General features: G+C 50.9%; 1 protein-coding gene across 1 annotated transcript; it reads right to left on the minus strand.

Moving 5' to 3' along the window:
* OVOL2 (ovo like zinc finger 2) lies at positions 1,104-27,891 on the minus strand. Its single transcript, XM_018057232.1, has 4 exons — positions 25,931-27,891; positions 25,028-25,248; positions 14,634-14,823; positions 1,104-1,873 (listed from the first exon to the last, which is right to left on the minus strand). The coding sequence occupies exons 1-4, from the start codon at positions 26,028-26,030 to the stop codon at positions 1,560-1,562; spliced, it is 825 nt and encodes a 274-aa protein (XP_017912721.1). The 5' UTR covers positions 26,031-27,891; the 3' UTR covers positions 1,104-1,559.

A 27,891-nucleotide genomic window follows, 5' to 3' on the forward strand; every position in this document is an offset into this window, starting at 1 on the left:
TTCCTCCAGCAGCCAGTTCCAGCCGCAGCTCCAGGCACAGAGATGCTGACCCTATAGGAGCGACCAGAGAACGTCATGCTTGGCTTGGTGCCTGGTGCATCATAGGTGTGAAAAGAGAATTTATTTCCTCCTTCCTTCCTTCTGAAGAAAAGTGCTGCTGACTCCACAGAGAAGTGTTGAGTTATAGGATGTACCACTTAAACCAGACTGTAGCCTGAAGTCTGACCACAGTGTTGGGGGTGGGGGGAGGAAATGGGCGAGAGAAGGTGGAAGCTACGGGGGAGGGAAGAAGGGGAGGATGATGTGGCAGGGAGAAAAGAAGAAATGGCCATGCCATCGAAACGTTCCCAGACCAGCCCCAAAGCCGAGGTTTTCTTAACTTTCCAGAGGGGGAATGAACCTGTGCACTCAGCCAGCGCCTAGGGGTCAAGGGGCAGCAAGGTGCTGTGGATCAGACCTCCTGCTTGGTTCCAGCAGCTCCTGGGACTGGGGTAAACCTCTCCCGCCACAGTGGCTCTGGGGAGATCCGGGTCCTTCCTCTCACCCCTCCAGGCATGGAGGGGACCCTGAAAACCACCCCACACTCCCTCCCCTCCAGCTTCTCTTTTGCTCCATCTCAGTCTCAGGGTGACTTTCTCGCTAACGTCCCAGGTGAGGACATGTAGGTGGCTGAAGGTCACTGCGCTCAGCGCTCACAGACCGCGAAGGAGATACTGATGCCACTGTTGTCCCCCACCACCACTCAGGGGCACTAAGTATGCTTCAGGGCTCTTCATGCTCCAGCCTTGGCCCCAATGCCAGACTCAAGGAGGGTGGACGACGGCCTTCAGCCAGCAGGCCTGACCCCGGAGCCCAGAGCATCTCCATGGGAACGCCCTGGCCACCAAGAGTGTCTGTGAGCCCGTCCAAGTCGAGCCCAGCGCCTCTGCCCAGCTCACCAGGCATGTGTTTACCTTTACCCAGTGCTCAAGATTCGCTTCTTCAAACCCACCCACTAGTATAAAACGTCAACCCCCAAACAACCTGAAGTCAAAGGTCCCGCAATAAGCCCTAGACAGGGAGCACCAGGTCAGCACTCTCCTGTTGCATTCTGAGCCGGTTAGTTCCACAAGGATGTTCCCTTTATTAGAATAATTCCGGCCAATGCTTTCAGAATAACAGAATTCGTTTTCCTTGCTGGAGTAGCATTTCAAGTGGAAGTACTTTTATTTCAAGGCACCATATCAATCTCTCCAAGGGTGTTTCTCTCAGAACACCCCTGCCTCCATGTGTGAAAATCCTAAAAACAAAACAAAAACAAAAACTAGACCCAGACGGTGATCACAGCCCTCCACAAGCTTCCATTAGTGTGATAGCGTTCCTGAGGGCCCAGCAGCCAGTTCCAGCAGGGGCCTAATGCCACTGTTATCAATGACAGTATTGGCACGGAGCCCCCATTGAGGCCCCCAGGACAGAGAGATGAACGGACCACTTGGACTCTGGAAAAGCATGTGGGGCAGGGGACCTACAAGACCAGGAATCCGTGGACACGTGGCAGAGTTGGCATCCACGCCCCTCTCCTACTTCTCCTCCTCCTCGCTCAGGTTGGCGTTTCCCTGGAGCGAGGACGTCATCTTGTTTTGCAAGAGAGCTGCCAGTTTCTTGGATGTCTTTTTGAGGAACGCGCTGCCGGGGTGGGCACCGTTCACGTGCAGGTACAGGTCCTCCTGGGTGGGGCCCGTGTAGCCGCAGTCCTCGCAGACGTACAGCTTATCCCGGCGCTGCTTATAGGCGTACTGCTGCTGCACCCCGTGGATCTTCTTCAGGTGGGACTCCAAGGAGCAGCGCTGAGTAAAGGCTTTGTGGCAGACATCACACTTGTAGGGGCGAATGCCTGCAGGGGCGAGGGGCAGACACAGAACCAGTGGGTCAAGGCCAAGCCAGAGCCTCCCACCTATAAGGCCATCAAAAGTCATCCCATACAACCCAATGGCAAAAAGCCCCCCAAATGATCCGATTCAAAAAACATGCAAAGGAACTGAATAGGCATTTTTCCAAAGAAGACATACAAAGGGCTCAGAGACACAAGGGAAGATGCCCAGCAACACCAATCATCAGAAAAGTACAAATTGCCACCACACAGGTAGGAGAGCCAACTCACTGGAAAAGACCCTGATGCTGGGAAAAATTGAAGGCAAAAGGAGAAGAGGGTAGCAGAGGATGAGATGGTTAGATAGCATCACCAACTCAAAGGATATGAGTTTGAGCAAACTCTAGGAGATAGTGGAGGACAGAGGAGGCTGGCATGCTGCAGTCCATGGGGTCACAAAGAGTCAGACATGAGTTGGCAATTGAACAAGGTAGGAGAAATCACCTCACACCTGTCAGAATTTCTATTATCAACAGGACAAGAGGTAACAAATGCTGGAGAAGGTGTGGAGAAAAGGGTACCCTCATGCACTGTTGGTGGGAATGTAGATTGGTGCAGCCATTGTGGAGAACAGGGTGGAGGTTCCTCAAAAACTTAAAGACAGACCTTCCATATGATCCAGGAATCCCACTATCCATATTTATCCAAAGAAAGTGAAAACAGGATCTCAGGAAGCTATCTCCACACCCATGTTCACCGTAGCGTTATTCACAACAGCTAAGACATGGAAACAGCCTAAGTGCCCCTCAGCAAATGAATGGATAAAGGAGATGAGGCACGTATCTACAACGGAGACTCATTCAGCCAGGACAGAGGAGGAGATCCTGCCATTTGCAACAATGTGGATGCATTTGAGGACATTATATTCAGTGAGATGAGCCACACAGAGGAAGACAGCGTGTGGCATCACTTAGATGCAGTAAAGTCCAACTCCCCCGAGAAACAAGAGAAACACACTTGTCAGGGGCTCCCGGGGTTGGGGAAATAGGGAGAAAAAAAGAATCACCATAACCAAGGATGAAGAATATGAGGAAAATGGTCAAGGCAGGAGACAAAATTGTCCACAGAGCAAACATGATAAAAACAGACGCAAACAGCAAAACTACCACCTAGCTTTAAGAGAAGGTACTCTAATCTTCTCACTTGCCTGCCTTAATGTTCGGGTTTCAGAGTGGGCAGAGTAAACCGTGCTTTTTATTTTAGTCTGGGTTTTCCTGGAAAAGGAGGTATTTGGAAGATGCCTCCAGGAAGGGAGACCCCAGGAACAGTGTGAGGTGACTCCCCACCTTCAGAGCAGGGAGATGATGACAAGGTGGTGGCTGAGGGGGAGGTCATCCAGTCAGTGGGCAACCAGAGTTCAACTGGTCAAGCAAGGTAGGGGACAGAGGAGAACACACACCTCCGAGTCACCCTGCCCCTTGGGAGCTGGGGTCTTTGTCCCTCTGCTCAGGCAGCACCCTGGAGAGTGCCTTTGGTGGGTGGGGCTCTCTCTCCCCAGCAGGTCCCGCCTGCCTGGAGGTGGGGGTGGGGGGCCTCCAGCAAGAACAACCATAGTGGTCAGCTTCGACGTGGACAGATATGCTCAGAAGTGACAAGGGACAGGGGCAGGGCACTGATGGCCTTAGCTACAGTCAGGAAAGCATCTCCAACCTAGATCTCATGCTGACTTTAAATCTGGTCTACTATCAGTGGGGCCTGCCTCCTGGCTGGAGAAGCCACAGGTACCATACAGAGCAAGAAGCTCAGCAATCAAATGACAGTCACCCCCATGCCCCCACGGGTACCCCACTGGGTGAGATGGAGCTTCTAGAAGTCCAGAGAGGTCCATGGAGCAGAGAGGAGGCTGCGAGTAGTTAGACCATCTCAGGGCCTGGTGGCCAGGAGGACCACTTCCCACAGGAATCCCCAAAGCTTTAGGCTCAAAATTTAAGAGTATGCAAAACCATCAATCAAGATAAGTATTTTCAAGGACTTCCTGGTTGGTACAATGGTTAGGACTTGCACTTCCACCACAGGGGACATGGGTTTGATCTCAGGTAGGGGAACTAGGATCCTGCATGCCCCATGGTGCAGCCAAAAAAAGCAAAAGTTGTTTGAGTTGCTGAAAAAATAGTGAAAATTAAAATTCACACTCTAAAGTGCTTATTTGACTTATACAACAATGAAATTTATTACGATTTTACTATCTTAGCTTTAATGGAAGCAAACTATTAAAAGATATCTTCAAAATCTACTTTTTTTGCTTAACAATATTCCTAGGGTACCAGCCAGAATGGCAATCATTAACAAGTCAACAAATAAATGCTACAGAGGGTGTGGAGAAAAGAGAACCCTTCTACACTAACAGTGGGGATGTAAATTGGTGCAGCCACTATGGAGAACAGTATGGAGGTTCCTCAAAAAACTAGAATAGAGTTACCATATGACCCAGCAATCCCACCCCCGGGCATATATTCAGACAAAACTATAAATTCAGAAAAATGTATGCACCCCAATGTTCATAGCAGCACTATTTACAATAGTCAAGATATGGAAGCAACCTAAATGTCCATCAACAGATGAATGGCTAAAGATATGGTGCAGACATACAACAGAATACTACTCAGCTGGTAAAAAGAATGAAATAATGGATGTCATTTGCAGCAACAAGGATGCAAGTAGAGATGTTCACAGTAAGTGAAATAAGTCAGACAAAGACAAATATCATATGATATCACTTATATGTGGAATCTAAAAAGAACATATAGTTAAAGTCACTCAGTTGTATCTGACTCTTTGCAACCCCACGGACTGTAGCCCACTAGGCTCCTCTGTCCATGGGATTCTCTAGGCAAGAATACTGGAGTAGGTTGCCATTTCCTTCCCCAGGGGATCTTCCCAACCCAGGGATCGAACCCAGGACTCCTGCATTGCCGGCAGATTCTTTACCATCTGAGCCACCAGGGAAGCCAAAAAAAAGAACATATATGTATAACTAAGTCACTTCGCTATATAACAGAAATTAATACAACGTTATAAAACAACTATACTTCAATAAAAAATAAAAATAAGTAAATAGTCCTGGAGAGTTTACCATGATAGTGCTTACAGCCTGATTCCATCCCTTTTTAGCAGCACCACAGTGTTTTGTTGCTCAGCTGCACCCAAATCCCATCTTTAAAGACTATAGAGATTGAGGAAGCACTGCTGCAGCCCACACTCTCGCGGCACATCACGCTGCCTTGTACAACCTGGTACTAAGGTGTGGTCCACCCTACATCACATCACCTAAGAGCTTGCTGGAAGTGCAGAGCCTCGAGCCCCCCCACCCTAGACCTCCTGATTCAAGCGAAAGCAGCGGTTCTCAGATCTGAGTCCAAAACAGGATCACCTAGATAGAGGGCTTGTCAAAACACAGATCCCGGGCCCCCCACCCTCACTGGCAATCCTGGTTCTGGGGTGGGGCCAAGAACCTGTATTTTCTAGCTGGTTCCCAGGCGATGCTGAGGCTACTTATGCTGAGGTCTGAAGCGATGCCAGATGAAGCCATAGGACAGCACTTGGGGTGTCTGAGGCAGACAGGCACCCCAGTCTTTTCCCCAAGGTTCCAAGTCCCCAGTTCCTTACTGGTGCTTCCTGGAGAGCTCTATCTGTTTATGAAGTTACACAGATGATAAAGGAAGTCAAAATGGAAAACAAAAAAAAACTCCCCAACCTCACTCAACCACCTGAACAAACTGAATGGCTTCCACTATTCTTCCACATCCAGAAGCCTCCATCATTGCCTCTACACTCAGTGTGAAAAAAGTCCCATCAGCTCAGTGTTGTGGTGGGGTGTTCCTCCAGCCCAGCCAAGCAGAAAGCAGGCCTGTATTATATTCTGCTGGTTCCAGAAAAACTGCCAAAAGAAACTTCATTATAATGCTCAGCACTTGGCATATAATAGGTGCTCAGTAAATCACTTTTGAAAGAATGAATGAACCCTCCTGGCCCAGGAAAAGAAAGGAAGACCCCCTGGAGGAAGAAACGGCAACGCACTCCTGTATTCTTGCCTGGAGAATCCCATGGACAGCGGAGCCTGGCAGGCTACAGTATGCGGTCGCTAAGAGTCAGACACAACTGAGCAACAGACACTGTCACTGTCAATCATCTTTCAATGAATGAATGAATGAGCCCTACTGGCGCAGGAAAGGAGAGGTCAGTCACATCTTGGGGGCCAGTTTTCTACAAACGTAGGGGCTATGAGGAGACCTGCCCCAAAGGAATACACCATGTAGGGTGCATGTTTGGGCCCCAAGGGGCTTTGTGCTACCCAGGCCTCTGGGCCCACATGGCAGCTGGCTTCTACCACCTCTGGCTAATCAAGAATCACCCTGATTTCAAACCTGAAGCTCATCAAGACAAATTCACCGAGAGACCAGCTGCTCCTTTCAGGAGGGATCCGAAACAGCCCACGACTATTTTAAAACATCCAAACTCAGCCGGTGGGGAAACCAGTACACTTCCACCAGCTTTAACCTGGAACAATGACTCCTGGATTCTGGAAGTGGGTGCTTTTCCCACCCTGTTCCTGGAGGGCCCCACCCCATGGTGGCCTGAGAAGGAGGGTGGACGGGGCTGCACTGCTTGTCCCGAGCCCTTCCCCTCGGACAAGTCCACAGGCAGAGTCATGTCTCCTTCCTCTCTCATCCAGCTGCTCAGCTGAATTGTACAGGCACCACACCCAGTGCAGAGTGGATGGCAAGGGCGAGAGGGTATCGGAACCCTGTGTTGTGTGGATGACAGAGGCAGGGAGGGGGAGACAGAAGGCCCCCACACCTTGTTACTGCAGTTAATCCTGCCTTCTGCAAACCTGCTCCCCCCACCCCATGACCACATTCACCCCTCACTCACTGGAGCAAGCAGACCCTGTCACATAGCAGCTGCCTCTCGGTGACTCTGGGCCTGGGAACAAGTTCCTGCCTCCTAGAGTCCTCCTTTCCCCTACAGACTCAGAGGTCGGTAAAGAAGATGGCCAGGAAGGAGCCCAGGTGAGGGAGACCAATGTCAGGGTCTCCCTGTCTTGGACACGAGTGCTCTTGAACAATGGCTAATCGTGTCTGTGCTGGGAGTGGGGTTCCAGAACTGAGAGACACCATCCCCGACACCTAGACAGTAACAGAGTCCAGGGCCACTGGAAACCCAGGCATTACCCATCAGCCACTCATCAACCCAGTCCATGCCTCAGTTTCCTCACCTGTAAAATGGGGACAATAATTAATTCCCCCTCGTAAGGCTGCTCTGAGGAGTAACTGAGATCTCATGAGCCAAGGATCCAGCACACAGTAAAAACTCAACGGGATGCAGTCTCAAGTGCCTACAATCCAGGTCAAAAGAAGGCAGACACTCTTTAGAATTTCTTGTTGTTTAGTCGGCAAGTCGTGTCTTTTTTGGGACCCCATGGACTGTAGCCTGCCAGGCTCCTCTGTCCATGGGATTTTCCAGGCAAGAATACTGGAGTGGATTGCAATTTCCTACTCACAAAAGAGTCAGACATGACTTAGTGATAAAACAACAATATTTACAGAGGACTTCTTTAATGTGTTACATTTCTTAAATGTAAACATATATTTTTAATGTATACCTAAGTAATATTTAAGGAGCCAAAGCAATGATTCAATCACAGTATCATTTGTCAATGACAAAAATAAAAGCATGTTAGTGACTGAAAAAAAAAAAAAACGCATTTGTTAAAAAGCATTATGGAACAGACATGTGATGAAATTTTTTAGAAAGCATTAAAACAGTTATAAAAAATCAAAATTTTTAAAAAAGGATAACATTTTAAAATGTGGTCCCTAGGGACTTCACTGGCAGTCTAGTGGTTAGGACTCCATGTTTCCACTGCATGGGGCTGGGTTCGATCCCTAGCTGGGGAACAAAGATCCTGTATGCCACGTGGCATGGCAATATAAATATATAATAATAAAATGTGGTCCCTAGGCAGCTGGTGGAGAGAGGCAGGAACAGACTTCCTTCCCCAACCACGTTCAGTGCTGTGCTGTGGGCCTGTATCACCTGGTCCAGAAAATACTGCGTGTGGGATATCACAAAGGGTTCCTTCTTTTCAAATGTTCTATTTCTACTGCCAAATCAAGCTTCATCTCACATATCCCCAAAGAAAAGTCTTTGTTACTAGCAATATCTGTTTTTGTTCTGCTTACTGTATCTAAATCTCCTTTACTGAACTTTACTCAAAAGTGGGCTTCCTCGAAAAGCTCTCTGCAGGCCTCCTCGTGGGAGTGGACATTTAGGACAACATCCGCAAGAGGCAATGTGACCACGTCCATAAATAAACATCAGAAGCGGTCTACCCTTCAGCCAGCTTCAGGGAGACTATCTGCAGGAAGACTAACACAAGTAGGCAAAGGATATATAAGATTTGTGATTGTGTTCTCTAAAATTAGAAGAGAGGGTGAGAAACAAAAGAAATAGGGAAGGGAGGAAAGGAAAAAAAACCCTGAAAATGAAAGACAGTGTTACAACTGGAGCAAGAAAAAAAAAATGACAGTGCCTCCATATTTGAAATTACATCATCATCTCACAATAAGAAACGCTCTGACACCCATTCAACAGAGTGAGACACCTCCACCAATGCAGGTAGGAAACAGTCTCCCAGATAGATAGTACATGAAAATGCAGTGTGTACTAAAAGTTTCTGGGGAAAAAAATTAAATGCTAGTTTGCTTTCAGGAGGGGCTTCCCTGGTGGCTCAAGATGGTCAGGAGTCTGCCTGCAGTGTGGGAGACCTGGGTTCGATCCCTGGGTTGGGAAGATCCCCTGGAGGAGGAAATGGCAACCCACTCCAGTATTCTTGCCTGGGGAATCCCATGGACAGAGGAGTGCAGCAGACTACGGTCCATGGGGTTGGACATGACTGAGCGACTTCACTTTGCTTTCAAGAGTGGAAATAGGGCTTGGTGTGGAGAGGAGGCTTCTTTTTTTTTTACTTTCTTTCATTCTTTCCCTTTCATATGATTTTTTGTAGCTAAAAAGTAAGTGAAAATCAAAGAGGGGAGAGCTTGTTGAGTGAAGGAGTCTGTGTTCTGCTCCTCAGCTCCCTGGGCTGGGAGGGGTGGAGGTAACTCTTGTTCCTCCATGCACCCCACTCAAGCCTCTCCCAGCCTGTGCTTCTCCCAGTCCAATCTCTCCACTCCTTTCCTTTCGCCTCCAAACAAACAACACCATCATTTCCTCCTCTTCAATCAAGACGGGATTTGTTGGCCTTTCTTTCTCAATGTGGCCCAGATGGAAGATAAGGCCAGAGGGCCCCTTGGGGGCTGGGGTGGTGGTCGGGGCAGAGCAGACACAACTTCTCTGGTCAACAGCATCCCCCATTCCCTCAAGTGACCTCCAACCTGAATTCCTCAGTCTCCCCCCATGGAACTCAGAAGCTTCCACAGGAATGACAAGCACCTCGAACTGACTCTTTTATTCTAGCCAGAGTTGTAAAGGTATAACCAACATGGGTTACGCGCTCTGGAGCCTCCCACAAACTGAGAGGGTGACCCCAGACACGTGTGCCCTTTTCAGCTGGTTGCAGCAGCTATGCTTTCTCCTTTATAGCTTCTATGTTGACTGAAGTTTTTCACACAAAAGTAGTCACTTGTACAAATAAGGAAAATAAAATGCTTTCAATTAAAGCCATATTTGTCTGATGAGCCTGGCACATCTGGTCACAGTGACGAACAACACCCAGACCACACACCTGACACCTCCGCAGACATGACTCGGCGTTTCCTCTCGCCCCTGGCGCCAGCGGTGCTCAGGGTCCCCAGGCATCGAGGGCAGAGACGGTGAGTACCGAGTCTGGCCCATGCTGGTTGCTCATTCTACTCTAAATGATAGATCTCCCCCGACCAAAAAACTAAACCGTCTCCTTCCATGGATGGCCAGCTGGTTCAACCTAAAAGATTTACACAAAGCCAAAAGAATATTCTCTAAAAACAGACCGATGACATTTTTCATGGGCTGTGAACTGAATATACATTCCTTTCTTGAAAGCTCTCCCCCATGCTCCCCCCCTCCATCCACTGTCTCATTTTGACCTGATGCTGGCCTCAGTGACCCTGTCACCTCCTCTCAAACAGAGCAAATCCCTCTATTCTGTGTGCAGTGAGTGTTCTTGGTTCCCCAACCGGACCCCCTTGAGTGGGCCCCCACTTGCCTGGGGCAGGACAGGCCTATAGAGCCAGTCCCACCCAAGACCCCGGGGGTATCAGGCTAAGGCCACATCCCTGCTACACTGTGCAGCTCCCCGCTGCCTCGCAGGCTTCTCCCAAGAGCCACCCTTCAATACATTGGTTTATAAGAATCACCATCTCAGGGACTTCTCTGGTCATCCAGTGGCTGAGACTATGCGCTCCCAATGCTGGGGGCCCGGGTTCAATTGGTCAGAGAACTAAAGATCCCGCATGCCACAACTAAGACCAGGCACAGCCAAATAACTAAAAATAAAAGTAATTATTTTTTAAAAAAGAAAAAGAATCACCATCTCAGAAACTGCTTGTAGGGAACCCAACCTAAAACCATCTGGATTGAAAATAGCCACTCATTTGCCAATATATTTTCACAAGATGGTAACAGAGCTGCTTCTTTCTATTCCAGTTTCTTTCAACCTGGAGTCAGATGTCATGTGGCTACTCCTCCCAACCCTCCATCTCACTAGTACACCCCCGATCTACTCTTTCTTTGGTGAAGTCATATCCAAAACAGAAGTCTAATCTTTTCTTTCATCTACTTGGATATTAAGGTCAGACATTTCCAGGCTCCGGTTTCCCTGGGTCTTTTCCAAGATGTTTCCTCCTGTTCTGAGTCTTTCCTTAGATGCCCTGTTCTCTCCGGGGCTGCAGAGTGGAGGAGGAGATGAGGGGGAGGGGATTCATCCTGCTTTTTGGGCCCCACCCAGCTCTGTCCACCTCTCAACACTGTCCCTCCAATTCTCAAAACAAGGGTCCAGAGATCTTAGGTAAGTTTTTACATTAGTCATGGACTGGCCCAACTGGACTGGGAGCAATCGTAACCTTCATTGAACTAGCTACTGTACTTGGGAAAACAGAGTCCACATCTTTGCTTCTGGTCCAAATACAACATTTACCTGTCACTATCCAGAGCAAAAATCCAGCATCTGCGTCTCAATCAAAGGCAAAGCCAAGTTCACAGAATTCTGGTGAGCTCTTTGGAGCTAGTGAGGTGGTTCACACGAGCTACAAGGTCAGAGGACCCCCAAGACTTTGCTCTTCTTACCGATTATCCCTTTGGCGTAGAGCTCAGAGCTTACAGGGCAGGCCTCTCGAGCCAGGAGGCCAGGTCTGTCCCTCCAGCTCCTGCTCAGCAGCCTCACCGCAGCTGGTGGCCTTTTGTTGATCTGCCAGCAGTTAATTTGTCAACAAGCCCTTGACTCCTCTCTCTGGTTCATCATTACCTGGAGGCAAGTCTCCATCAGAAAATAAACCAGAGCAGGGAAAACAGGTTCAAGACATTTCCTTAATACTTTTTGTTAACCACCATAAAGAATCTACCTGCAATGCAGGAGATGTGTGTTTGATCCCTGGGTCAGGAAGATCTGGAGGCAGAAATAGCAACCCACTTCAGTATTCTTAACTGGGAAATCCCATGGACAGAGGAGCCTGGCGGGCTACAGTCTATGGGGTCACAAAGAGTTGGACACGGCTGAGCATCAGAAGACCAGAGGTCTAGAACTGGCTCTGGGCCCCTTAAGAAGCTTAAGGAGGAGTCACTTTAAGAGTTAAAATTATGATTAAAAATATTAAAATCATTATCTATAGATTCAATGATCTAAGAACTGTCCAACAGAGACTCAAATGCAAATCACTTGGACTTTCCCAGAGGTCCTGTGGTTATGATTCTGTTCTTCCACTGCAGGGGGTGAGGGTTCAATCCCTGGTCAGGGAACTAAGATCCCACATGCTGCATGGTACAGCAAAAAAAAAAAAATTCAAGTCACTTTGTAGTTTTATAGTTCACGATTTTTTTTGGTGGTAGGGCTGTACCACCTAGCTTGTGGGATCCCAGGGATTTTCGGCCTCTCCTTTAGTAGTCACTAGAGGTCTTTCTTGCTCCTCTTTCAGGGCTCAACCAAGAGGACACCTCCTCCGAGAAGCCTCCCTGATGCCACTTTCTCTTCTGTCTGGCACACCCACTGGCTTTCTTGGGGAGTCCAGGGTTTGGGTTCTTTCTCCCTATGTGGGCTGAGGTCTCTGGAAGCACAGAGGTGAGTCTTCAGGCCTCAGGAAAACTCTGCCAACTATTTCAACGTTTACCACCTCTAATAGCTCATATTTACTAAGTGCTTACAGAGTGCAAAGCACTTTATACACCATTATTGCCCTGAAATCTCACAGCCCTCACTTAGGTGATAGGTATTTAAACCCCATGCCCACTTTAGAGATGGACAAACTAAAGCAAAAAAGAAAAAGTAATTTGGACAAGCCTGCACAGACAGCTAGCTCAGATCTGGATTTCTTAACCACTATGTGACTGATTCAACTTGCAAACTCTTCCCTGAGAGTGGTCAGTCCCTCATATTTCTACTAACGGAGAATTAACTCAGTCACAGATGAGGCAGCTCCATGTTTACTCCAACTGACCGTACCAGTAGCCCACAGTGCTCCCCGAGCCCCCTTCACTTTGTCTTAAAGGCCAGGCCCCAGGATCAGAGAGTGGCCAGAGAACCCATCAGGCAAGGTGCTGCAGAAGAAATAGGCCATGCCTTCTACGACATCCTCAGAAAAAGATGCAAAGCTGAGGAACTCTCCAGGACAACCAACGACAAATGACTGGGCAACCGGTCCCCAGTTTCTTAACCTCTTGGGTTAGTTGCCTATTAGACCAGCTTTGTAGCCACTTGTTGGGTCCATTGATAGCTGGGGCTGCCCCATCAACCACAGAACCCCTCCAACTTTCACAGGACCATCTACCACCTACAGGACCCTTCACCCTATTTAGGACCCTCCACAATTACACTGGACTCCCACCACCTATAGGACCCTTCACCCTATTTAGGACCCTCCACAATTACCCTACCACCGGCCACTTCCTAAGCATTCTTCCTGCCTCAACCCAAGGCAGGCCACAGAGGTCAAACTTTTACAGGTTCTCTCATGTTCAGGACTGAAATGAAAGTATTAAAGCTAGACCCCAGAGAGTATCCTCTACTGATTCCACTTTCATCACATTCAAAGCCAGACAACAGTCAGTGCCGCTGCCAGAAGTCAGGCTAACAGTGCCTCTCGGGGGTAAACTGACAGTGACCAGAGCGGGTTCGGGACAGGGCAGTGACTCACAGGGTCTGTCAATACTCCAGCTGGTTAGATGGGTGTGTTCACTCTGTAGAAACTCCTACATTCTCAAACTGTGCTCTTATGACATGTGTGCTCTTCTGGATGCATTGTTACTTTTAAATGAAATTTTAAATGAAAATTTCACTTTAGCAAAGTTTTTTTAAAGGAAAAAAGAAAAACTTTTAGCATGCCAGACCACTCTTTGGGGTGAAGGACACCCTTCTGAGGCCAGGAAGGAGCTCACAGCTAGTACCCTAAGAACAAAATGTGCGACAGAGTCTATGAAGGAAATCTCAATAGCAAGGATCTGAGAAGGGCCCTGTGCGGGGCTTGGGGAGATGGGAGCCCCACTGAGAGAGAGGAGTGGACATTTCCCCCCCCCAAAATGCCAGGGGGTGCGGAAACCCTGAACCCTGAAAGGGCCTGAGGGATCAGCAGGACTATAACAAATTCTAAGGACTGTAGGGAGAGAGAGAGGGACCCGCATAAGACTGACTGGTCAGGATGGGATGAGAGGATGGAGCCCAGTGGGGTGCGTGAGGGTTCCGAGGGGCTGGGACAGGAGGCAGATTTGAAGATGGGAGCCAGACCCAGAGGGGCTTTATATGGAACCCAACAAGATGGAGACTTTGAATTTCATCCTGCCCAGAGTTGGAGATTTTTTTTTTAAGCTGGGAAATGGCATCTTAGAATTCTCAAGGGATCTCTCTGGCAAAGGTGTGGTCCTCAAGAAGCCTGCAGACCAGACATCTCCTACACAAAACTACGGAGGCTACCAGCAATCAGAGGTGCTGGCAGACCGGTGAGCAAGTACCCCCTAGGGCTATCTGTGGAAGGAGATGGTGGGGACACAGACCCACTGCACAAGAAGGGGGCGCTGAGGAAGGCTGTGCAGGGCAGGCCCGCCCGCCTGACCTGCCACACCGGACCCTTCCTCCCCACCCCCGCAGAAGGCTTGGAGTGTGCTAAGTCTGCTGAGTGTTTTCTTTTTCTGAGCTCCCAGGAGGAACCAACGTGATGCTATTTTGAGACAGGATCACTTCCCGAGAGAAAGAAGCACAAAATATCTGCAGAGGGACCACAGGAACCGCGTTCCAGCGTCAGCCCAGCCCAATGGCTGCACCTGACGCCCAGATGCTCCGAGTGGGCATCCCAGGGCACTTCCAACCAGTGACCTGCCCTCAACCGCATCTCACTGGGGACGAGACCAGTCTGCGGCGGGGGCGGGGGGGAAGGGGCGGGGGTGGGTGGTCACGGGCCCCAGGGGGCACTGCTGCAGGTGGCCTGGCTCCAAATGGCCCTCCCTCAGCTCCCCTCACCCCCGCTCCGCTATCCTTCCAGAAACACGGCTCTGCTCAGGGCTCCCTCCTTCTTAACGCAGGAGCTCACGCCGCGCCCCTCACCTGTGTGCGTGCGCACATGCCGCTTGAGGTCGAAGGTGTCGTTGAAGCCCTTTCCGCAGAAGCTGCACAGGTGCCTCTTCACCTGGCTGTGGCACTTGAGGTGCCGGTTGAGCATGCGCTGCAGACGGAAGGCCTTGCCGCACAGGTCGCAGCTATGCAGGGCCGCATCGCCGCAGGTGCCTGTGGTGAACTGGGGCAGAGAGGGGCGTGAGGTCCAGTGCGGAGTAGGGGGGCGGGGGGAGGGGAGGGGTTGGCCGTGGCTTGGGCTGCCCCGCCTCCCACTAAAAATTCCCAACAGGTGTAGGCTTTGGGCAGCCAGGTGGAACAGAGCAGCTCCCCTACATCCATGCTCTTATTTCCAGCGGCGCCCCGCCCCCAGCAAGTGGGGGTGGGACCAGCAGCCTAGTGGGATGCACTCTCTGGAAGCGGGAGGATGGTGCCCTTCCCGGCCTGAGTCCTTCCTCCTTGCTAGAGCTCCAGCTGCCACCTTGGACCCTGAGGGGGAAGCGAGTGATGAAGATGGAAGGGAGAAAGAGAGGAGTGTAGGTCTGATAACATCCCAGAGCCCCCAGAGACAGCCATAGTCAATTCCTTCCTTCCGGGCCTGCACCGAGGTTGAATCCATCAAAATGGACTGTCTCCTCACCCCCTGGATCTGGCAGAGCCTCTGTCACTTCCAGATCTTAAGAGACCTAGCAGCGGCTTTTCTCCCTCCTCCCTCTTGGAAGCCAGAGGCCACCAAGAAGCCGGAGCACACCATGCTGTAAGGAAGCCCAAGCAGCTCGGCAGAGGAGCAGTGAGGTGCCAGGTGTGGATAAGCGGCCACTGGACCTTCCGGCCCACCCAGGACTACCACCAGCTGGGTGAACAAACTGGCCCAGAGGAGAACTGTCTAGCCCAGCCATGCCCCAGCTCCTGACCCAGAATCATGAACAAATGACAGTTGGCTTCCGAAGGGACTAGGTCAGAATCCCACAGCTTCATTACCAGAAAAACCATAATCAAATCCCAGGTTCTGAACGGTCCACTCCATTGTTTCAACTGCATTTGCTGCCTCAAAGGAAGAAACAGAATCTCTATGTGATGGAAAACACCAGATCTACTATGTTCATCAAAGGTTTCCTAGATCCTTTAGAAGATGGATCCAATTGTTCTGCCAAAATTCTATTCATCAGTTCAGTTCAGTTCAGTCGCTCAGTCGTGTCCAACTCTTTGCGACCCCATGAATCGCAGCACACCAGGCCTCCCTATCCATCACCAACTCCCGGAGTTCACTCAGACTCACGTCCATCGAGTCAGTGAAAAACTTGTTTCAGACAAGTGTCATTCACAAGAAGACTTGGTCCTTTCCTGGCTTAACACCTTCCACGTCTCAAACATCCTCCTTTCATCCACCCAAGGTACCACCTCCACCAAGCCCCAACTCACCTGTTCCCTCCCAGATAAGCTTCTCCAGGCTCTGCAATGCCTGTCCCAATATCCCTAATACCAGAGCCTCTCAAACCCCAGTGTGCACATGAATCCTCTGGGGGTCTTGTTAAAATGCAACTTCTGATTCAGGAGGTCTGCTGGGGTCTGAATTTCTAGCCAGCTCCCAGGAGACGTCACCGTGCAGTCCACGGACCACACTTGAGACATGAAGGACTGGCCTTCAGATGATTTAGCACTTTATTCCAACTCATTCCAGAGGCTTCCATCACACAGAAGCATTTCCTCAGGGTTCACCTGTTTTCCTCAACTAAATGCGTGGTGGAAGTCAGCAAGCGTTTGTGCAGGTTCCAGCCCCCATACCCCAAGCCTAGATGGCAGCCCTGCACCATGCAGGTCAGAAAGAGTTTCTGGGCGATGACTCACAGGTGGCAGAATGTGAAGACCCCAGAGCAGGGCTTTTTAATCGGCCCCCTCCAGTGGTTCATTCTCAACTGTTCCATCTTAGTCTCAGCCGACATTAATGTGTGCCTAATCGCAGACAGAGCCTGTGCTCTGAGCTGGAGGGTGCCCCATCACCAGGATGGCTTGTCCCCAAGAAGCGGCTGGTCTAGGCACAGGCCACTGCCATCCAGGAAGTCCAGGGTGCAAGAGGCTGCTCAGAGGGGCACCTAACCCCAGACGGGGGTGGGGGTGGGGCATGTCCTGGTGCAAGATAACATGCTTCTAGGGAACTGAGTGTCTCAGCCACAGAGGAGGAAGAAGACGGGGGAAGGGCAAAGAAGATTCAGGAGAGGGCTGGGAAACAGGAGCAGCGTTGGGTCCAGCCTGGCTAGCCTGAGCCCTGGAGAGCAGCTGATGAAGAGAGCCGAGGAAGCAGAGAAGCGGAGAAGGGCAGGGCTCTACCTGGGGTCCCTGATGAACTGGACTGTCAGAGGGAGGTGGGAGGTGGGGCACACTGGAAGATACAAGAGGACCATGGGGCTTGAGTCTAAAGACCTTCCTGTGTCCGCTGACGTGGTGGGATGTGACAGAGCCTGAGGGCGACTCCGCCGTGCCCAAGGCTCTCCCGTCACCAGGACAGGTAGTGGTCTCCTCCTCGTCCACAGTGCCCAAGTCCCCATTCTGGTCACTGCCTCCATTGAAGGGATGTGAAAAAGACTAAATATAACCCAAATCTTGGCAAAGGGTACTTGGAGCTTCTCAAAGCCAAGTCTATACAGGAAGGTCATCTGAGAGGTCACACAGCTAATAAAATAGAACACAGGCAAATGACCCTGGTCATTCTGATTAGAAACGCGAAGAAAGGGAGAGCTGTCTTCTGAAAGCCCCGCATCAACGTGCCCAGGGAGCATGCCGACCACAGCTCCAGCCTGGACTGTTAATACTTTAATCCTCTCAGTAAATTCCTATTTTAAAAATGCTCTGCATGCAACATAGATACTTCCTGTACTGGAAGTATCTGTCCAGGGTGGGACAGTATACTGTCCAGGGTGGAAATCTCATATCAGTGGCACTTTTTGGTTTGAAAAGAAGAAAATGCTGAGGGCAGAGGGGAGGGGCTCAGTAACCACTGAAGGTGGTGCAGAGCCAGCGGGCCATCTGACTGAGCAAGATATAGACAGCTTTCTTTCTCACCTTGGGAAGCAAAGAGGAGTGAGGGGACTCCAGAGGGAGGGCACCTCATTCTCAGGGAGCTTCCCCCTGGTCTTCCCAGAGCAAAAGGAAAAGTTCTCCCATGAGCCTCAGCGAAGGAAGGGTTCCCATTTCTCCATATTTGTGCGCATCCCCATTTCACAATATGGAAAACGGAGTTACCGCTAAATGCTTATCCGGAGAATCCCCAGAAAGGACCACCTGGTGCCTGTAAATGTGTCCTGAGCAGTCCAGCCCCAGACACTGATGAATTGTATCCAGAGCCTCTAAAGAGAGTCTCTCTTTGAAAGATGTAGGCTTAATTAAAAGGCAAAAGATCATGGCTGATAAAGCCAGCTTCTGCCAAACTAGTTCACTTGTCAGAAAGAAAGCATAGGACTTTCCTGGCGGTCCACTGGTTAAGACTCCAAACTCCAATGCAGGGGGTGCTCATTCAATTCCTGGTTGGAAAATCAGATCCCACATGCTGAACGGCCAAAAAAAAATTTTTTAATGGCAAAGGGGAAGGAAAAATTCCTTCATCAGAAAGAAAAGAGAGATGCCTTATTAGTCAGCCATAAGAAAGAATGAAATGTTGCCATTTGTAGCAACATAGACAAACCTAGAGATGACCATAAAAGTGAAGTCAGAGAAAGATAAATACTACATGATATCACTTAAATGTAGAATCTAAAAAATAATACAAATGAACTTATTTATGAAACAGAAATAGACTCACAGATATAGAAAACAAACATAGTTACCAAAGGGGAAAGAAGGAGGGGAAGAGGGGTAAATTAGGAGTATGGGATTAACAGATACACACTACTACATATAAAACAGATAACCAACAAGGATTTACAGTATAGCCCAGGGAACTATATTCAATATCTTGTAGTAACCTATAAAGGAAAAGAATCAGAAAAAAAAAATATATATATATATATATGTATAACAGAATGTCTTTGCTGTACCTGTCAAACTAACACAATATTGTAAATCAACTATACATCAATTTAAAAAAAAAAAAAAAAGGAAAAATCCCCAAGAATTCTGCAGAAAAACATTCGGAGGATAAATTTCTAAAGATGAAATTTATCCCACAGAGCGCACTTCACATATGCCTGGAACTTTGGTCTGGATAGCAAAAGGCGGGAAAACTACCTACATGTCCATCAATAGGGACTTGTTACGAAATTTAAAAAGATGGTAGGATCATATAACGAAAGCAGCTAGCAAAAAAGACAGAAGACTGACTACCAGCCACCTGAGTAAGCCCTCCTGGATATCCCGCCCAGTCAACCTCCAGGAGATTCCAGTCCCACTGGCATCCGACTGCACCCACAAGAGAGACCCCAGGCAACACCCACCCAGCTGAGCACAGTCAAGTCACAGAACTAGAAGATATCACACTATACCAAGCTACTAAATCTGGGGTTGTCTGTGAAGCAGCAGCAGATCACTGGAATGGTAATAGATGTATCACATTCTCTTAAGACCACCATATTTGTGAGTGCTAAGTCGCTTCAGTCGTGTCCAGCTCTTTGCATCCCCATGGACCGTAGCCCGCCTGGCTCCTCTGTCCATGGGATTCTCCAGGCAAGAATACTGGAGTGGGTTGCCATGCCCTCTTCCAAGGAGGTCATCCCGACCTAGGGATCAAACCCGTCTCCTGGAGCTCCTGCACTGCAGGCGTATTCTTTACCACTGAGACACCAGGGGAAGCCCCAAATGGGATTAGATGAGCTCTTTTCTTAAATTCAAATCCTGCTCTACCACTCACAGTCTGGGAAGTAGGCAAGTTACTCAACCTCTCTAAGGGTAATTTCACACCCCTCCCCCCATAAAATGTGGGCAATAACGATACTTGCTTCTTGGGATTGTTAAGGAATACTAGTTGCCCGGTAAATCCTAACTCTTAGAGTTTGACAAGTTCCAGCGTCCTGTGATCCTAAATAAAACGTAACAAAACCTCTTGTTTCTCCACCTGTCTTTTGAGTTTTCCTCTCACTGATGGAAGAAAAAGGGAACTAACCTTCAGTGTGGGTCACTAGACCCCAGTCCTTCATCTGCAATTCTGAAATCGAAAAAGTTCCAAAAACCAACATTCTCTCTTATCTCCATTGGCAACAAAACCAGAAGCTACCGTCTGGTGTCAATACTCATGCTTCGATATAGAAATTATTAATGTGTGCAATTACAGGGTACTACTCCAGATACAGTGTCATCTTCTGAAAAAGTTCAACAGTCTCACCCTTAATCCAAAATTAACTCTCCGAAAGGCTCAGCACTGAAGTGGGGAAGCTACCATGGAGGGTGGGAGGTGACATCAGTCTGGAGATTCATTAACTAATTGGTGATTAACTCACAGCCAGAAAGATGAAGAGAGACAGTTAATTCCACAACCCTGCAGCTTGGCGCTTTCTTATGCTGTCCTGTTTTCTTCAGGATCTCGGCTTTCGTTTTAAAATACACACAAAATTCCCTTCTAGTTCTTTTGAAAAATAGTCCTCTGCAGCAGAAACAAACCCATCATTGTATCAGAGCTACGGAAGACTTCAGGAGCGTCCGGGGAGGTGGGGACTTGGGCTGGCCCTCTGACCAACTTCAAAGCTGGCTAAGGTCATTTACCTGTCAACTTCTAAAGGAAAAAAAAAAAAAATCCTTTATTTTCTGTGGATGCTTCCACTAGACAAGTTCCTTAAATTAATGAACCTATTTCCTGCAGTAGGCTACCGTGGGTCTAGGCTACCTTCCATGGCCATGTGGACAAGATTACCACTGACACACCTGCTTATGTCTGAGTGCTCAAAACATGGTAAGTGTAATTCCCCAATTTCTTTGGGATAAAAATACCCCTCCTGCATCCTTAAGCATCACAATTCCACTACATGGCAGAATGCAGTCTTCCCAAATGCAGAGATGCTGAAGGGAACATATCCTTATCATCCAGAAGAAACAGGGGCTAAAACACTTGCAGGTGCCCACACTGACATTTTGATGGGGCTTGTAGTCTGCAAAATGTGTGCCTACAGTTCCCAGGGACCGGCCCATGGGTCTGGGCCTGACGTGTGGGAGCGGGAGGGATAACCCTGTGCTTTGTTTCCTGTCATGTGGTAGAAACGGCTTCAGGTTCCCTCATGTCACACTAGTGGCTAAGGTGATAGCACAACAACACAACTACACACCAGCAACTACACACCAGCAACTTCACACCACAACGACAGCACAATATACTAAAGAATAAGGAGCCTTGGGTTGGGCTTCGCCACCAGCACCTGTGAGGGACTCAAAACAACCTCTCTAGCTTTATCTTTCTCCCCATAAATATGAGGAGACTGGACCACATCTGGGTCCTTGAGTAGATCCTGTGGGTGGACAGGCTCAGCTTCTGTCCCCACTCTGAGGTGGACCATCCTGCATAGGAGAGGCTAGAAAGTGCAACGCAACATTTCCCAGAATCCCTTGCAGCTGTGGTCTTTAGATGTAACCTGGGTTCCACCAGTTACATGCATTGTTGGAGATTTGACTTCAGGCGGGCCTGAGTTAACTGAGCCGAGGCAAGTATGCAGCAATTTTTTTACACCTTGCATTAGCAGAAGAATCATGATGGGCAAATAGCAGCCATAGTGGCCACCACAGCAGCTCCCTAGGCAGCCCAGCTCTGCAGTGTGGCTCTGGGAGTCACTCCTGGGAGCTCAGCCTGGTCTCTCTTTATCCCAATTTGAAAGGAAGTGTTAGCCGCTCAGTCGTGTCCGACTCTTTGCAACCCCCATGGACTATAGCCCCCCAGGCTCCTCTGTCCATGGAATTCTCCAGGCAAGGATACTGGAGTGGGGTGCCATTTCCTTCTCCTGACCCAGGGATCAAACCCAGGTCTCCTGCATTGCAGGCAAATTCTTTACCATCTGAGCCACCAGGAAAGACTTACCCCATTAAATGCCCCATAATTAACCATCATCTGCAGCTCACACGTTGTTCTCCTATTTCTCCTTTTCCCCCTTTAAATTAATTTAAGCTTTTTCAAGTATCCATTCCAAGCATTTTCCCCTTTTCCCTTCCTGTTTTTCCCCAAACACTGTCACTTATATCTAGGAACTGTTGACTCCTCCTTCCCTGCCTGTATTTCTCTTCCATGTTGACTTACGTCCTCCTATGAGTCAGGCATTACTGTACCAGCTGCTGGAAATATGAGCCCACTAGGAATGTCCCCTGCCTTTGGTGGCTCTAGAGTCAAGAAGAGGAGTCTGGTTAGCCAAGGAGATGGTAAGTTATAAGGTTGGAGCTTCCAATTCTGTCTTGGGAGACTGAAGTCAACAGGCAAGGAATTAGGGATGAGGCTTATGTTGCCTTCCAAACATCAAATGGGTGTATTTTTTCCAAATAATACTTAAATCCAGCCAATCCAGTTGGTAAGTCCCTTGCCCTTGCTGGGGGCAACAAAATATTGGATATTAAAATCTGCCACAGGTCACTATTGGCTAACTCCCCACTGGGCAGTTTATACACTAAGAAAATCGCTTAGCATTTTGTATCCACTGTCTACCCCAATGCTTGAGAGGCCCATTCTATTATTTCTCCATTTTACAGATCAGGGAACTGAGGCTCAGAACAGATAACATATCTCCAAGCACAGCTGGTGAGATGGACCTAAATGAGGTTTTCCTTCTCCCACGGCCCCACATCTGTCCCCATGGGAGCATCCACATTTCTTGGCTTGGCCCCTTTACCATCTCAGCCTATTCTAGCTATATTTCCAGCTCCTCACCCTGACTCTCCCTGACCCCAGGCCCGTTTCCCATCCTCCCTTCAGCTCTGAGTCCTGTTCTTACTCAAGGTTCAGGCTCAGCCCTAAAGCCTGCCTCTTCGCACTCTCTCACTGCCCTCAAATCCACACCAAGAAACCTCCCTCTGCTAAGAATGTATTGCATCTTTCCTCGTGCTTCTGGTTGAGCGTTCACTTTCCTGTAATAGTGTTAATAATTAATATAGTATTTGTGTCTCTCCACCAACCCAAAGAATCCTAACTGGAGTTACTGGGCACCTACCATGTTTTCTGATTGACTCATTTATCCTCACTACTCTATGAGGCAAATGTCATTACTATTAATATTCCCACTTTACAGATGAGGAAACTGAAGCCTGGAAGGTTTGAAAGTGAAAGTGAAGTCGCTCAGTCATGTGCGACTCTTTGCGACCCCATGGATTGTGGCCTATCAGGCTCCTCCGATCATGGGATTTTCCAGGCAAGAGTGCTGGAGTGGATTGCCATTTCCTTGCAAAAGCCAGAGCGTAGAACCCTAACCATTACTGTCGGATGGTTCTGAAACACAAGGGTGGCACAACTTTATCTCCTGGCTGCCTTACGTACAGCAGGCACTAAATGCTGTGGATGGAGCTTCTCTCTGCCCTTCTCTGGTTCTAAGAACCAACTGTTTAATGAGTGCCTTCTAGTTATTGAAAAAAATGCATCTTGCTCAAGTGGCTTCCCCCTCTTAGACCTTTTGTTGTACTTTGCACAGAACTCTAAAGTTACACCACGTGCTAAGGCAAGGGCGGTTTGACCAGTCATTTGAAAATGGACCATACCATGGCTGATAATTCTATAATCTTGGAGCATCTTGACACCAAGATGTCTCCTAGTTTTGAGTGGAAGCAGAGAGGAGAAGGAACCTGAACTTCAGCCTCAGTAAACAAACAAAAACTCCCCTGGAAATTTAGTTAAGGAGCAAACTACACTCCACCCCCAGCCCTGGGGGCAGCACAAAGACAAGGATCCTGGGAATAAGATCAGTTTCATCCCCTTAATCCAGGGCCCCAGTGGAGCTGTTGGCCCGGGGCATCAGAGATCTCCTAAAATGGTGGTTAAGGGACTGGATAATTTTCCCCTGCCACTTCCTTTCCAGGCAATGTGGGCAGTTGGGGGATAGAGGTTTAAACTAGCTAAGGACCATCCCCAAAACAACGTTTCAATTGTCCTTCCAGCCGGGTGATAAATATGCAAGTGGGACACTTTGTAGAATTTCCTGGAGGGCAGAGGTAGCAGCCTCAGGCAAACTGTCCCTCCCACTTAACCCCACCAGGCCCAGAAAAGCCTCCCACCAGCTGACTTTGAACCTTTCCAAGCAGGATGCCCACATCCAGTCGGCAGCATCCTTTAAAGCCTTCTTTCCTAAGGATTCCCAGCTCCAGCATCTAGCCTCAATTCATAACCAAATCACCCCAGCCCATCCCGGAGCCAAGCCCCAGGAGCCAGGAATATGCACCGGGGAGGGAAGACCCCTCCCACCAAAAGTAACGGAAGTTTTCCCAATCCACAGTGTTCTAGGGCTTCCTCCCCATCCCCCGGCCTGGGCAGGGGGCGCGTTGGGACCGCCCAGGAGCGCCCGAGAATTAACACCTACACCGAGGGACTGGAGCCGGCAAAAGTTCGCATTAAGGCCCACCTGGCTAGGAGCTGGGGTCATATGATTCCTAAAAACACCACTCCCTGGCTCCGACTGGCTGTGAGTCAGTGGAATGGGACTTAATCTTGGAGGTAGCGGATACCTTTGAGCAGGCAATCTTGGAAGTTCCACCCAGGAAAGCGCAGATGGGCGTCGTGATAAACTGTGGCCTACAATTCTAAGAGGCTGGGTGGCGGGGTGGGGAGTAAATCGCGAGAACAGAGGGAAACAAACATTGCAAGCCAGTGCGGGTGGGGCCATGGGGCAATTTGCAGTTGAATCCGATTATCCGTGAATATGATTCAAGAAGATTTGATAAACACCAATTTAAAAGTGCCCGGCACAGACCTCGTGTCTAATGGGCACTTTATAATTGGCACTGGGAATAGTTGTTACTGTGAAAGACCTACTGTGTGCCAAGCTCCCACGACTGTCTCCGGAACACAAGGAACCGGGCGAAACTCCCTTCGAGTTCAAACAGCGCTGGGAACTGCGCCCCAGAGGAGGGGATCCCAGGGCCTGGGGTCCCTCCTTTCCCACCCTCAGAACTCCAACGGCCTGGTTGTGCTTCAGGCTCTATGCCCAGGAAGGGGGAAGGAGGTTGTGCCTGAGCGCTTTGGGCAGCTCCAGAGGCCACGCGGGAGGGCTGTGCCCGCGCGGGGAGCGGGTCTTCCGGGCGCAGCGGCCTGCTAGCCCGCAAGCAGGAGGACACGCAGAGGCGCCCTGGCCGCGGCCCAAGGGCAGGTGCAGGAGCGGCGCAGCGGGCGCGCAGGGTGCACCGGTGCCCGGGCGCGCGGGCGGGCGCGGCAGGGAGGGGCGCCGGCCCCGGGAGCCCGACGCCAGGGCGTGGTGCAGGTGGCGGCGGGGGCAGAGTCGACTCCGTACCTTGATTTTCGACCTGGCGACCGGGCGCTGCTTCGCCGCCAGGTGTCCATCCGGGCCCTCGCGGTCGCCGGGCTCTGGGGTTTCGCGCTCCGGGCCGCGCGGGGACGAGCTGCTCTCTGCGCCTCCCGGCTCCCCCGCGCTGCTGCTGCCGCCGCCGGTGCTACTGCCGCCGTCGCTGCGGCAGTCCTCTGGGGGATCGTGGAGCAGACGGCCCAGGCCCACTGCGGAGCGAGGGCCGCGCCCCGACACACAGACACGCGGCGTCAGGCCCGGGCGCCCGCGGCAGTTTGACCTGCGGGCGGTGCCGCCGCCGCCCCTCCCCGGACCTGGGCACCTCGCCAAGTGGGCAACGCCGCGGGGGTGGGCAAGCGAGCCCCCGACTCGGCCTCCCGAGCAAGCTCGGAGTCCTGGGTGGCGTGGGGGGACGTTCGCTCCTCGTTCCCAGTTCCCATGCCCACGAGGTTCGAGGGCCAAGCGCGGCTGGGGACACCGCGCGCCAAATTTCCACTCCCTGGGACGCTGATGGGGGGACCCGATCTCGAGCCACCTAGCCCCAGAGAGGTTGACCCATCCCTGTGCAACCTCACGAGAACGTGGGTTTGAGGTTGCCCCTTTGTGGCCCCCAGTCCCCTTCCTGGGCCACCTCTGCCCGCAGCAGCCAACGGTCCCGCCGCCGGGCAATTAAAGGCGTCCACTGGGGGGAGGGGGTGCAGGGCGTCTGGGGTTCCCAGCCTCTAACTCTCGGTCCTCTCGCCCCCCAGTAACTTCCTCCCCCCTCCCCCAAAGGAGGGGCATGGGGGACGGAGGGAGTCCAGCCCGGGTCGTGGAGTAGAGGGGACCCGGCCACCCCTGCCCCCACCCCAGGAACCCGGCGCCCAGGCCCGGCCCCCGCGCTGCGCTCACCTGGGATGTAGGTGTCTGCCCTCTCCTCGTCCGGGAGCTCATCCCAGCTGCGGACCGAGACCCCCAGGCTCCTCCTCTTCACCAGGAAGACTTTGGGCATCGTGGGGGCCCTCTCCCCGGACTGCGGGCCCCTAGTCCCGGTTGCTCCCCGCTAAAGGCGGCGGCGGCGGCTTGGTCCCCGGCTCCCCGCGGCCGGAGCCCACCTTCCCGCCCCGCCTGCCCCTTCCTTCCGCCCCCCACCGCCGCCGCGCGGCCGGGCCTCTCCCCCGCACGCCGGGAGACTTCCAGCCTCCGGGCTCAGCGACACCTCTGCCTGAAATCGCGGGTGAGACCACGCCGAGGAAAAAAGTTTCATAAGGTGGAATAGAAAAGGCACCAGGAAACTTGGGATTGAGCATGCGCCCTGCAACATAACGGTGTCAACAAGCTCGCTACCTGTCCGACCGGTTCCGGCGGCCGGGGCTGCCTGTTCCAGCCCTTCCTTAGGCATGAATGTTTGCAAAAGAATTTAACGTCTGATTCTCCCCCCTCCCCTTTGTAAAAAGGGAAGGACCCTTCCCTCTGAACTCCCTGCCCCATGCCGCACCACAGGCACTTCAGGGCGATCTCCTGGAACGAAACCCGGCGCGCGCTTCCCGGGGCATCGAGCTGGGGCCTCCCGCTAGTGCCCGCCCCCCGGCCCCCACCCGTGGATTCGTCTCCGACAAGCAAGCCAGAAAATGGCTCAGCTCCTTTGGACCTTGTGGATCATTCCTGGGTTTGTTGAAGTCTCGGTTGTGGAGGCCGCGGGGAGACGCCTGGGATTCTGATCCGGTAAAGAGGGAACTTGGGGGCTTCGGTTCCCCTTCATCTACAACAGCTCCCCCTTCCCCCAGTAAACACAGTAAAAAAAAAAAAAAATTTTTTTTTAAATTCAGCATCTTTAGAACACGTTATTTTGGGCAATACAATCTAAGAAAAACCAGTCCGTTTGCTTCCTCCCCAAAGCCCCTTCCATCCTGCGAACCTTCTCACCCCTAAATAAACACTCTGGAAAAAAAAAAGCCAAGTGCTAGTTATGCAAACGCAGCTTCAAAACAATTTTCTTATCCTCCCGCACTCCCATGATTGCTCCCCCAACCATTTGCTCCCCAAATTCTGAGGCTGGGAAATACTTTCCAGGAAGCCAGTCAAGATGGGTTTACCTCCCCTTACCGCCCCTACTGGGAGCTTGGCTGGATAGCTTAGGGTTTAATTTAGGTTTGGGGTTTGGGTTTTGTTTTGTATGGGTTTTTGTTTTTGTTTTTGTTTTAATCTACCTTTATACCTGGAGGGCCAGGGATGGTGGGGAGGGGAGAAGGAAGGGGAGATGGTAAGAAAAAGATGCCAAGTTTCTAAGAACAGCTGTACCCGCTTTGGGGGATAGAGGGCCCGCCGCCGGTCCCACGCCCCTGCTCGAATGTGCCCAGGGGTGCAGGGCACCGCCTCCACGGCCGCAGGGTCACCCCCTTCCTGGGGATCAGACACGTTCCAGCTCCGGGGGCTGCGGGGGCGCGGCCGGCCCGGGGTGCCCTGGCGCCAGCCACTCGCCCAACCGCCGGACTCACCTGTCTGTAACCTGACCCGCAGTGCGACCTGCCCACAGGGCGGGAGAATCAACACAGCGGTTTTCCCCGTCCTCTTCCGCCCTGGAATGGCCCTTGGGGACACGGCAGCCTGGTAACGGATTTCTCGGCTCGGCGGCAACACTCCGGGTGCTCGGAGAGGGGCGCAGCTCAGCCCCGACTGCCGGGGACAGACGCCCCCCGCCTCCGGGGCTGCCCTCAAGGGCTACCCATCTCCGGGCTCATCCCTGTCTGGACCCCATATTTTCTCTGCGAACGATCAATGCAGAAGGAAAAAAACTTGGAGCGGAGGGAACCCGGGGGAGGAAGAGGAAGACATCTCCATAGCGGCACGAGGAGACCAGGCTTCTTTCTCGT

The sequence above is a fragment of the Capra hircus genome, chromosome 13 (genome assembly GCF_001704415.2).
Source record: "Capra hircus breed San Clemente chromosome 13, ASM170441v1, whole genome shotgun sequence".
NCBI classification, from domain to species: Eukaryota; Metazoa; Chordata; class Mammalia; order Artiodactyla; family Bovidae; genus Capra; species Capra hircus.

Excerpts from the sequence above, each read along its gene's own strand:
- OVOL2 (XM_018057232.1), bottom strand. The coding sequence starts at position 26,030 with ATGCCCAAAGTCTTCCTGGTGAAGAGGAGGAGCCTGGGGGTCTCGGTC. Across the intron at positions 25,249-25,930 it reads GGCAGACACCTACATCCCAG|TGGGCCTGGGCCGTCTGCTC; the intron begins GTGAGCGCAGCG and ends CTCGCTCCGCAG. Across the intron at positions 1,874-14,633 it reads GCATGTGCGCACGCACACAG|GCATTCGCCCCTACAAGTGT; the intron begins GTGAGGGGCGCG and ends TCGCCCCTGCAG.